Source organism: Perissodus microlepis, chromosome 5, assembly GCF_051167445.1.
Source record: "Perissodus microlepis isolate ML-2025 ecotype Zambia chromosome 5, ASM5116744v1, whole genome shotgun sequence".
Classification (NCBI taxonomy): domain Eukaryota; kingdom Metazoa; phylum Chordata; class Actinopteri; order Cichliformes; family Cichlidae; genus Perissodus; species Perissodus microlepis.
Genome location: NC_140465.1, coordinates 15,990,925 through 16,003,036, shown reverse-complemented (window position 1 = coordinate 16,003,036; position 12,112 = coordinate 15,990,925). Strand labels below are relative to the sequence as shown.

The window sequence follows — 12,112 nt, the reverse complement described above, 5'->3', positions numbered from 1 at the left end:
TGTTTTTTTGCAATTTTTCTGTTGTACATTTCTGCAACCAAAGATGTTTTAGCCACCCACCGTTGTCTCCAATCTCCTGTTCTCCTCCCAAGATGCTCGTATGTTTTGTGTAATGGTATAAAATGCCTTTTATTGACTCTAAGAAAGAGAAAGATGGCAATAAGAGTGTTAACGTACACTCAATATTCCAAATTATGACTACAGTTTGAGGACTTTTTCAGCTCTGTCTTAGAAAGTGTTTTTGAAAAGAACAAATCCAGCTGGTTAACCCTAGTTCCCCTTAGCTTGCATAATGAGTGCAGGACAGCATGCGAGCAGACTTTACTGAACTCAGCTACAGCCCGACCGATATATTGCCTGCCGATATTATTAGCTGATTGCCGATATGTCGGTGTCAACATTTATAATGCCCGCTAAGCGAAGATGAGACTGGAGAAACACCTTTCCACCATGTTATGTGTTGACACTGCATGGTTTGTCCACCAGAGGGCACATGTTTGGAATTCTGCAAAACAACAACCGGCTGATCCGTGCAGCTTAAACAAGTAATCCACAACTCGTGATAAGAAAACATTATTTTTAGATAGCATTGTCATATTGTCTTAGTAAGGACACAAAAACAAATCTACAAACCAAAAAATTTATGTTGAAAGAAAAAAAAGTATCAGCCGATATTTGAATCACCAGCTATCGGTACTAGTATCGGTCTTAGAATCCTATATCGGTCGGGCTCTTGACTCAACGGACTTTAAGAAAAACGGAGCACAGATTTTACAATTGGTGCAAACGCAAACATTTTCAGACACAAGCAGATTTTGTAAATAGCCTGTCTTTCCTTGCACTTCTTTCACCATCTTTTCCCTTTCTTCTTGTGTGTTTTTGTGATTTTTAATTTTTTATTATGAATTATAACCTGTCCAGAAAACACAGTGACTTGCAAGTTTTCAGATTCAGCGCACCATGAAGGAAAATGTTCTGAGAAATGCTATTCCATATATTAGCCATCACTTTTAATACAAAACAAGATTTTGAAACTATGAAATGACCACTTGTTACAATGCAGTGTTTATTTATTTTTTTAAAGCAGAGATGATGATAGGACAGGAAACTAAAGGAACTGGCCTTTTAAATGACATAACAAATATAGGAATACTAAGACTACATGGAAAATACACAATATTTGAAATAAAATAAAAAATACTCATTGCACTTGCATTTTTAGTCTGCATAGATTTGTAAATGCTATTTGTATCCATCCTAATGTCAATTTGACAGCTTATTTCATAGTTTCAAAACATTTTGCTGCTAAAACAGGATTTCCAAACAGCTGGTTTAATAACGTCACATCTGGATTTTCAAAATGTTTCATTTTATTTCAGTTTGGTTAATACTAGTGTCGCAATTTTTTTCTTTTTAAACAATTGAGTCACACTGTTGTGTAATACTACAGTTTACTATATGTTGCAGTAGTGAGCAGTTTAACTAGATAAATATTCGATCATTTTAGCAAGAAATGCTGTCTTAAAGTAACATTTTTGATCCACAAACACAGCTCAACACTGTATAAACTGTATTGTGTGGATCACAAGCTTTTTGAAAATTCAGATTGGCGCATTTCACTATCTGTTTGTGAATAGTTTTCTTATTTATACAAGAACTCATTTTGTACAGTTTTGTTAGAGGAAAGAGGTTTTGATATTTGGTTATTTTGCAAATGCCATTTGGCTACTTTTGTCTTCCTGTGCCAGAGTTGCTAAATTGTCTGTAACTTGTGTTTTTGTTTTTCTTTTGTTGTTGTTGTTTGTTTTTTAATTGATTGAGATTTTACTTCTTTCTTGGTTTTCTCTTTGAATTTGAATATGTCAGTTTTCTTTTTTAATAAAAGTCTTGTTTCAATGTTTTTGTGAGTGATCTATTATTGGCTGTTTAATTATTGCTAAATTAGGGGTGTATATTACATATTATGGACAGCTGATCTTGCAGTATCATTAGTCTTATTTTCTTAATCTTTAAATTGAATTAGTTTTTGCAGGAAGCTAAAGTCCACCTGCTTAAATAAGTACTTAACCAATAACATGGCAACAACTCAGTGCATTTAGGAACGTAGATATGGTCGAGTCAACCTGCTGATGTTCTGACACATGGAAAAAGTTTTAAAAAAGTTTTAATAGGGTAGCAATTTCCATTTCCATCTCTTTATGAGCAGTGTGCCAATCTTGATGGAGATCCAAGAGGGTTAGTGCAGTATGCCACGAAGCACAGATCATCTCAAATGACAATAAGTTCACTGTACTCAGATGGCCTGAATAGTCACCAGCTCACTCAGTCCAAGTCACTTCTTCAGGCTCAGCTGACTGCAGGTTTCCCCAACCTTTACACAATGACTGAAACTAGCACCACTGACGAAAAATGGGCTGTAAGGTCAGTTTCTTGATCATTAATATGCATGTTATGACCATTGATGAACAACCACTGATCAGAGACCATTGATGCCAGTTTGAACTAAAATCTCTGAGGAATGTTTCCTCCACCTTGTTGAATCTGTGCCATTAGCTTGGTGTATCTAATACTGGTCAGTGTACACACAACTCCAAACCCCACAAGCATTGTGTAGTTTGCTCTGTAGAAACATACAATACAAAGAAATGTTATTATTGTTTAATTCTGTAACATTAAAGTTAACACACTTGATAGGTTTCATGTGTTACTTTAATTACATTACCACTTACAAGTCCATAGCCCGCGTTCTTTGCAAAGAAATGTCTAATGTTTTTTATTCATTACACAGTTTCCAGCGTTCCCGTTAATAACTTATTAATCTAAAACTATTTTCTGTAACAGCTGAAAGGCCACGGTAAATTCTCAACACCAGTGTAAATAGATCTCTAACAGCCAAATGTACTCTCTTACTCTGACTTACTCTACATTTTCCCTTTGTGGTTTTGCTGTTTGCTTTCTTTATATCTTAAAGTCTGTTGACTCATACAGTAGCTGCTGCCTCCAAAATACCAATGCCCAGTCTGAGCTTACACACATACAGTACATACTGATAATACACTACACCTATCATATATAATGAAATGAATAAAAATAAAGTATAAAAGTGCATCTACATATTGGATGTGAAACAAATGATTAAAACAAACTCAACCCCATTATTGGCTCAAGACTGAATAAACAGAGTGATGCATCCAACTCTGTACCTGCTTTTATCCACTTAAGAGTCCAAAATGGCACTTAAAACACACACACACTTATAGATTCCCAAGCTAACACCTAGCAGTAGTTGGACGGTGTAGTCTATGGGATTTCAAGATGGGATTTCAGGGTCTCCACTGATAAGAAGATTATGAACTGAAGAGACTTGAAGGTTAAACAAAGGTTAGATCGATAACACATCACTTAAAGAAAGAGCAAACAGGTTGCTGCAATGAGCCTTGAAGTCATGTCGTTCTGTCGAGAGGTAAATCCAAGTCAAGTGTTCAAATGGTTCAGCTGATAAACATCTTTAGTATGCAGGAGAAACGTGTAAAACAGGCTTCACTCCCGGCCTTGTCCCGTGAGCTGTAACAGGAAGCTGAAAAGGTAGATAATGTCCAGGTAGAGGCTGAGCGTGGCAAAGATGTATTCCTCTGGACTGATGGCGTAGCGCTTGTTTCCTAAGAGCATCTGAGTGTCGAACGCCAAGAACTGTGGCAGAGAAAGGCACAAATAGAGAAAACAAGCAGAGCAGGTGAGTACGAGGTAATCATTTGAAAACTTAGCTGGAAGCTAAGAGGGGGGGTAGGCTGTGTGATTCTCACCAGAGTAAAGAGGATGGCTCCTATTACAGCATAGGTGGCATGTAACCAAGGTACCTGTGAGATAAAATGCATTACAAAACACTTTTAAGAAGGCTAGCAGGGATGCTAATTTAAGCAAGACACAGTGCAAGATTATCTGAGGCTAATCCTTCTTCCATTAATGCAGTACCTGACGCATTAACCAAACTACTTTTGTTTAACTCATTAATTGCAGCTAATTTGGTTTCCTTCTGGAAGGATGTACGTGTTTAAACTCACGTATCCAAAAGGGACGACAACGGAGATGGCGATGGCACAGATGAGCATGACCATACACAAAGAAAACAGGACTCCCTGACAAGAGGTGACATCAATCTGCAAGAGAGGAAGAAGATGTGTCTTTTATTGTGTTTTGTTTTGTTCAAAGCAGTTTGAAGTTCTAGTTTGAAGCAGTTCGCACCTTGCTCTGGAAGCTGAAGATGGTGACAGAAAGACACACCAGAGCTGTGATTCCCAGGCACAGCACCACCGACTTGGTGTTGTAAAAGCTGGAGGAAGCACAAACATATACATTTTCTCTTTCAGCTTGAAAAGACACGGATGGTTCTTACATCCGCAGGTGTATTTACCTTGACAGAAATCCCATCATGAAGGCCATGCTCAGAGTCTGTAGGGAAAAGTTGATAAAAATAGCTTATTAGGATAGAGGCTGAGTGACGGCAGGCTTTATTATTGTATAAGGTTTGTATTTTACACTGCATGTTACTCACAAAGAGAACTAAAAGAATTATATTCCAAGGAAACTGCCTCCTGTTTCGACAGAAAAGACAGTAGATTTGTTATTTATGCACACAGAGACACATTTTATAGAGTTTTTGCAAAAGAGCATCTTTTCAGTTGTTTCTTGAATTTTTAATAATAATAATAATAATAATAACTTTATTTATAAAGCGCTTTCAAACAAAGTGCTGTACAACTAAAGGGATAAATAAAATAAAAGCGATACATAGCAATACAGGTAAGAGACACAATACAAGTTAAAAACAATACAAATTTAAAAACTAAAAGCCATAGAATTAAGACATATAGGATAAGGTGAACAAATGTGTCTTCAACTTAGGTTTAAAAACCTCCACAGAGCATGCCTGCCGAATATCTTGAGGGAGGTTGTTCCACAGAAACGGGGCATGAAAAATAAAAGCACGCTCTCCAATTGTCTTTTTTCTGGCTCTAGGAACCTTTAGAAGGCCAGAGTCCTGAAATTGTAGAGCACGAGATGGAACATAAAGATGTAAAAGGTCGGAGAGGTATGTAGGTGCCAATCCGTTTAAAGCCTTGTAGGTGAGCAGCAGGACCTTAAAATCTGCTCGAACCTGACAAGGTAGCCAATGCAGAGATCTCAGAACAGGGGCAATGTGCTCAAATTTCCCAGTTCTTGTTAAAATGCGAGCAGCTGCATTTTGCACCATCTGTAGACCTCTAAAGCTTTTCTTTGGTAGGCCAGAAAGAAGAGCATTGCAATAATCAATAGGGGAAGACACAAATGCATGGACAAGAACCTCTGCAGTGTCGCTTGACAAAACTTGTCTGATTCTGGCGATGTTCCTCAAATAATAAAAGGCGGTCTTTGTTATCTGTTTTACATGAGATTCAAAGGAGAGCACCATGTCGAACCACACACCCAAGTTTTTTACCTTGTTCCTGCAATTTATGGCACTGTCATCAATTTTCAAGATGAAATTTTGGGACAGGTGCTGAAATTTGTGTGGCCCAATGACCATCAGCTCTGTCTTATCAGTATTTAGGAGCAAGAAATTATCCGATAACCAGCCCTTAATTGCAGATAAACAACATTCTAGTTTAGAGACTTCAGTACAATTTCCAATGGTTAAAGGATCATAAAGCTGCAGGTCATCAGCGTAACAATGACATTTTGTGCTGTTTATTTCTACAAAGACGGTTTACCTCAGGTCCCCACAGCAGGACAGTGCAATGTAGGTGGCAAAAAACATGAGACTAAAAGAAAAAAAGATCAGAGACAATTTCAAAATGTACATGAAATTTATGTGAGTGTAATATGAGTTTTCATCTGTGTTGTTTTTGTTTTGTTTTTTTACTTACTAGGATGCCGAGTACAAGCCAGGATGAGTCTGAATAAAAAACCTCACTGGTTCACTGAAATCAAAACAGCAACCAAAAAGAAAGTAAACTGGCGCTTCATAGAATAAAGTAGAAAAAGCTTTTTTAGAAAATGACAGTAAAGTTGATCAAATAAATACAGACGTACTTACCAAAATGTGAAGAGACCAACAACGCCCACGGTCACAAACAGCTGAACCATGAGAATGGCGTAGACCTGCAGGTGGACAAACGCTGTGTCAGAGTGATGTGGCATTTCCTTTTATTCATTTATGTTTTCATGGGATTTTGTTTGGGGTTTATTTTGCTTCCAGTACCTTCCTGATGAAAGTCCGCCGGATGGTCTTATCATCCCAGGCGAACTGGGCCTCCATCTCAGCATAGCCTGAAAAAAGAGGCAGGGTGGAGGCGTTTCAAAGCGGAACTTCATGACATCACATTGTAGCATTGCTCTGATTACCTACATCATTTTTAATAACTAAGTGCAATGTCATGAAAAGATTATTATTTGCATTAATTTAAAAAACTAACATTATTTTTCATTCACACCATTTCACTTGTTACCACACAGCTTTGACTGCTACAGGTCTAAACTAGAGAACAGCCAGTGTTCGCATATCTGCAACCAGCAGGATACTTTACTCACCTGCTGTTGCCTCTTGATAGCTGGGAGGCTCATTGTCATTGCTCACCTGCTGGTACGCAATCATAATTAGTATATGAATGAACAATAACTGCGTTTACAGCCACAGTACAGTGTTAGACACATGTGCCAGCTATTCTACATCCTTTTTGCTTTATATGCACATTTAAATAAAAAACAAAATAGTACAGGAGATACTTTTCACTTTTCATTGCAGATCTGACTATAAAAGCCCCCATGTTTGATTAACTCAAAGGATTATATACATAAACTGTATGTATGTATGTATGTTCATAGACATACTGTTAAACTGTTTCTCTGATCTTGTTGGATTTAGATCGAGTTTGTAAGCTTTTTTAGAGCATACCTCTAAAAAAAAATTAATAATTCTAACAATCTTTCACTAAAACACGTCTCATATGTAAACAAATCTGTCACTTTAATGAAGGCATTTTGTTACAGCTTTATTTTAAATCAGGAAAGATGAAAACATACCTTCCCCTTTTTCATGTTTTTTCCCTTTTTTCGCCTTTATGGTTCTGATGAAGGAACACTCTTCTGAAATCCTTGGTGAAATGGGTTTGTTTGTTTGTTTAATGATGTGAAGCTGTTAAATCCCAAATATGTACAGTTCCTAGGCTTCTTCTTTCGTTCGATGTCGCTTCTGTGGCTCCAAAAGCTGTTGTGAGTGGGGGAAAAAAAAGGTTGTTTGCGCAGTAGTTGTTGCTCTGATGTTGTCTGCAGTGTGCGGATTACACTGGAGCTTTATAGGCTGCCATGTAGTTAATCTCCCTCTAACCCTGATCCCACACCACCCCTATCCCAGCCCTAAAGAGGTCGTTCTAGCAACGTCCAGGTAGGCCCAAAACCCTCAGATCCCACCAGAGTGTGCCACTGCTGTTGCTTAACGGGGGGGGGGGGAAATTGTTCTGAACAGTATTCAGGGTCAATTACTCATAATAGTGCAAAGCAAGCAGAGGGATTTACATGTCTGAACTACAGATGATATTACATTATTGTTTTAATCCATTTTGAGGTATAAAAAAATACAAAGGCAACAGTGCAGCAATGTTGATATGACAGAAAAATGTATTTTTAAAAAACACTTATTTACAGATTTATTGGAAAATTCAGATATTTTATACCCATCAAGAACTACCAATCAATTGCATTAATGTGGGTCCATCAGTCTGGTGACATCTTTGTCTGCGTGGGTGTAAAAGTACAGGGTACAGTTGGAAGTAGCTTTTCTTTGTTTGCTTATTTTTAGCAAACAGGTTGGGTAAACTAATGACATCATGTTTTTATGTAAGACACTGCTTTAGTAACAGACACACAGCACTAATTAGCATGGAGCTAAGAACATTATGGAGAATACACTGAGATTTACCGGCAAGTGATCACCTCTAATCTGCTTTTACTCAGATGTATTGTACTGTTCCCCTCTTTAATAAGCACAGTTGTGTGGGTAATCATTTATACTTTATTAAAATGTTTATATTAATATTCAATATTTTCTCAAATGCACAACTGGAAGTTTGTTTCCAGCCACAAACTAAACATCGTCAGTCGGTAGGATGAGATTACTTTGTCTCCCATAAGGAGAAAATCATGCAGGATCTAGAAAATGTTTCAACAACAAGTCCCTGAATGTGTACACTTTAAATGAATACAGATATTCATAAAAATAAGTCATTTTAGGTCATAGGTCATTTTGACAATCCATTAAAATCTGTCTTACACCAACGTTGCCAAGGTCAACTTAATGATTTATTGGTTGAAAATTGACAAAAAGCCTCATAGCTTAGAAAGTATTATGCTTAGAAGTGTGTTGTCAACATATAGAAAGTGCTATTTAAAGATTTAAGATATCATGTCACATTTGACCTCTGACCTCTCCTTCAAGATCAATAAGGAGCCAGACAAAATTAACCCTAGTAAATATAACGTGCACTTTTTCAATGATGATTTCATTTTTAAAAAATTATCCAAACCAGCCTGACCCTGTGTGGAAAAAGTAATTTCTCCCTAAACCTAATAACTGTTTGTTATTAAGACATGTGGCAGTAAGAACTCTTCTTTGCAGAACTGTTTTATTTCAGCAACATTAAATCTTTTTCAAGCATGAACGAGGTGTTCAAGGTCTTACCAAAGCATTTCTATCAGGTTTGAGTCGGGACTTTGACCAGGCCACTTCTGTTCTGTTCGTCTTGACAGAGAACAGATGTCACGATCCTGGGTCTTATGACCCAGTGTTTTGAGTTTTAGTTCATTTTGATGTTTATAGAATGTTTAAGCTCATTAGGTCTCCTATGTTCATTTGCTTATTAGTTCCCCCTTGTGTTTCCAACCCATGTTAAGGCTCCCCTGCTCTTCATGTGTTTCATGTCTGTGTCTTACGTTGTCAAGTTCTGGTTGTCATGTCTGCGTCTCATTATGTTTCCTATTTTATTTTGAAGAGATCTTGTGTTTTTATATTATGGGTTATGTTTTGAGTCCTTTGTTGTACTGTTTCTTGTTTCCTTAGGTCTCAGTTATGGTTATCATAGGTTTAGTTCTTTGGCTTTGTAACATGGCTTCCCTGTGTTCCATGTTGTGTCTACTGTGACGTTTTTGTACCATGTTTCAGGTTCCTATGTTCCGTCTCCCCAGTTGCTGTTAAGTTTACATGTCTAGAGTTCAGTCAGTATGTTTCCTGTTTTATTTTGAAGAGGTCTGGTGTTCCTGTGTTCATCGTGTTTAGTTTTACTCTTCCACTGTGACGTCGTTATGTTCATGTGTCAGCTGTTTCTCCATGTGTTCCCACTTCCCTCATTATCCTCCTGTGTGTATTTAGTCCGTGTGCTCTCAGTCATTCTTTGTCAGGTCGTCTGCTCATCCATGTCACAACTTCAGGTATCTATGTCAGTTCACCATGTTTAAGGTTTTTTCATGTTTAGTTTTAGTTCATCCAGTTTAGGTTATTGTTTAGTTTCACCAATGCCCTTTTGTTTGTACCCTCTTTGCTAGCCTCAATAAACGGCTTGTTTTTTGTTAAATCCATGCCACGTTCAGTTTTTGGTCTGCGTTTGAGTCCTCTTTTGCAAACACATACAGTCTGCCCCAGCCAGACTGTGACAACAGAAAGCAGAAAACATCTAAAGAAGAGCTTTAAATGTTCTCCAAGAAGCCCACGGAATTATTCCTGAAGACTACCTGTTTTAGAAAGCTTGTCTAAGAGAATTCAGGCTGTGTGAATAAATTGTGAATAAAAACGGACCTAAAATACTGACTTTCGAGCTCATTAGTACTTTGCTAACTCTGTTTTTGTCTTATATACTAAATGTCCATGCGTTTCTGCATTTGTTTCAATATATGACAGCATCACCTTCCCATTTTCTTAGCAAAAGTAGTTGGGGGTAAATGAAGACCTATGCAAAGCAGTGTGTCATGTCACATTAAGGTAAAACTTGTTTTGTCAGGACATGTGTTATTCAGTTTCAGATTACGCATCTGTTTTATTGGACTCCCTCCAGACTCTTGAGACTTGCGCCAAGGCCTACTCCAAACTGTTGGAGATGCAAGTTTAAACAACGAAATTGAATTCATGTTTATGGTCATGTGATAAGGTGAGTTCTGGGGAAAGATTTATGAAATTCTGATTGTTTGTTTTGGGAGACGAGTCAAACTGGACAGGTGATGGCAAACACATGCAGGCTGGTGGGCTGCTCTGCTGCTGTGTGGACAAAGGCGGTCTGTTGTCTCCACCCTAGAGGAAAGCGGACCATCTTGTCTGGTGATTGCCCCTCTGGGGGTGTAGGTGCCGGCACCAGGGAATATAGTGTGTTTATGGGGACCGTGAGTGTGTCTTCATGTTCGGAAAGTGTGAGGGTGAGAATGCATGTTTGTGTCTGTGTCTATGTGTCAGGTCAGGTCTCCGCCTCTCTCAGAACATCTCAGACCCCCACCCCCACCCACCCGCCAGTGCATTGGTACATTGGTGGTACTCAGTGTCTGGGGCTGAGTTCTCAGGTGTGTACTGGCTCACTCCGGCAGCTGCTCGGTGGAGCCTGGCCCTCCTGACTCTGTCGGACACATGCTGGGGGGTTGCCACAGGTCTTGGGTCCCTGGGCCCGGAGCTCGGTCTGCTCTGGCGCAGCCAGCTGTGTGGTGAGCCTGCGGGCCAGTCGCCACGGCCCCCTTGGGCTTCTACACTGTGGCTGCTGGGTGACCCCTCTCCAGGGGCTCTCCTCTCATCTTCTCTGGTTGGGGTCCACAATTGTCACTGTGGTGGTCCTCCTGGGGCTCTTGTGCTCTGGGGGGCCTCTGAATGTCTGTGGCCCTGGTTCCCCACACACACACACACAATCAGACACTTAAATGAAGAAACCTTGAACACAAGCGCATTGACACTCACAGGTGTGCACAAAGGTGTACAAACAGGTACTCAGACACACACTATCTTGGTCGGCTGCTGCCTATGAACACATCTTCTGTTAGTAGTACTGTGTGCTGTTAGGTAACATTTATTGTTTGCTGTTACTTAAACATATGTTGCTTGTTACCATGGTTTCTCTGCTGTGTTTTTGTTGTTTTGTTTCTGCGTCTTCCTTCAGCAGGTGTTGAAGCAGATGTTCTCTCTCTCCCTCCTCTTTACTATTTTTCTCTCCCTGTCCTTCTGTGAACTTTCTCCCCAACTTCTCTTTCTTTACTATTTTTCCTTTCAATCACTCAGTCTTGCCCGTTGTGATTGTAACAACTCATAAAATCCTAATAAAGTTCTGATAAAAAATGACTATGAAGGAGACCATCCATGCATTCATTATAGCAAATGGTCCACTTGAGAAAGTAAATCTGTTTGGCATTTTTTTTTTGGCCGTCAGACAATAATTCTGATTGCTACATTAGCAGGCAGGAACAACAACAAAAATAAAACAAAGAAAAAAATGAAAAGAAAAGAAGTTGGATTCAGTCTAGTATTATAAGAGCAAGGCAGATTCTTCTAGGCAGTTTGTAAGTGAAAGGGAGTGCCATCAGTCCGAAGGTGGGCCTGTGAGATGGGTAGCTGGAGCATTTGAAAACATATAATAATAGAAAGGTTGGAGGTACACTATATACTATATGTATTAAGAGTGATGGAGCTTGTTTGACAGCAGCCAAGGATGATTGATGGTGATGAATTTGTTTCATATTTTTTTGCATTGTAATGTCATAAATGTTCGGGGAAAAAAATCATGATAATAAAACTGTTCTGATTTTGCTATTCCCTAAAGCAGAGCACAATAACACAATGCTAAAAGAAAAGAGAGAGACAGAGAGATGGTCGTTTACAAAGACACAACAGAGGACAGTCTGTCGGCCGCTTGGGGGCAACAATCCCAGATTCACTCCATACTAATTCTAACGTCAAAGTTTCCTGTGACCACTAGATGGCGAAAGAAGCCAAGGGAAATATGTCCCATGTGGCGGCCAGACCTGCATCACTGACAAAGTAAATACCAGACTTTTACAAGCTTTCTGTTTTTATTCCCCAGAGAAAAGTCAACCAGAAAGAGAGAGAGAGGGGTAA

At 38.9% G+C, this 12,112-nt stretch overlaps 1 protein-coding gene across 2 annotated transcripts; it reads right to left on the bottom strand.

The window, feature by feature from the left end:
* Positions 1-2,643: 2,643 nt before the first annotated feature.
* faim2b (Fas apoptotic inhibitory molecule 2b) lies at positions 2,644-7,326 on the bottom strand. 2 transcript variants are annotated; one of them, XM_084928235.1, is made up of 12 exons: positions 7,060-7,326; positions 6,568-6,616; positions 6,239-6,306; positions 6,074-6,138; positions 5,904-5,957; positions 5,748-5,798; positions 4,553-4,592; positions 4,412-4,449; positions 4,243-4,330; positions 4,062-4,157; positions 3,804-3,857; positions 2,644-3,690 (listed from the first exon to the last, which is right to left on the bottom strand). In XM_084928235.1, the coding sequence occupies exons 1-12, from the start codon at positions 7,072-7,074 to the stop codon at positions 3,541-3,543; spliced, it is 768 nt and encodes a 255-aa protein (XP_084784361.1). In that variant the 5' UTR covers positions 7,075-7,326; the 3' UTR covers positions 2,644-3,540. The 2 variants fall into 2 exon arrangements, with proteins under 2 accessions (XP_084784361.1, XP_084784362.1); XM_084928236.1 differs by having other exon boundaries at positions 6,568-6,613.
* Positions 7,327-12,112: the final 4,786 nt, after the last annotated feature.

Coding starts and splice junctions, on each gene's coding strand:
- faim2b (XM_084928235.1), bottom strand. Junction 5,958..6,073: donor GTTGGTCTCTTCACATTTTG/GTAAGTACGTCT, acceptor TTTTGATTTCAG/TGAACCAGTGAGGTTTTTTA. Junction 4,331..4,411: donor ATGATGGGATTTCTGTCAAG/GTAAATACACCT, acceptor TGCTTCCTCCAG/CTTTTACAACACCAAGTCGG.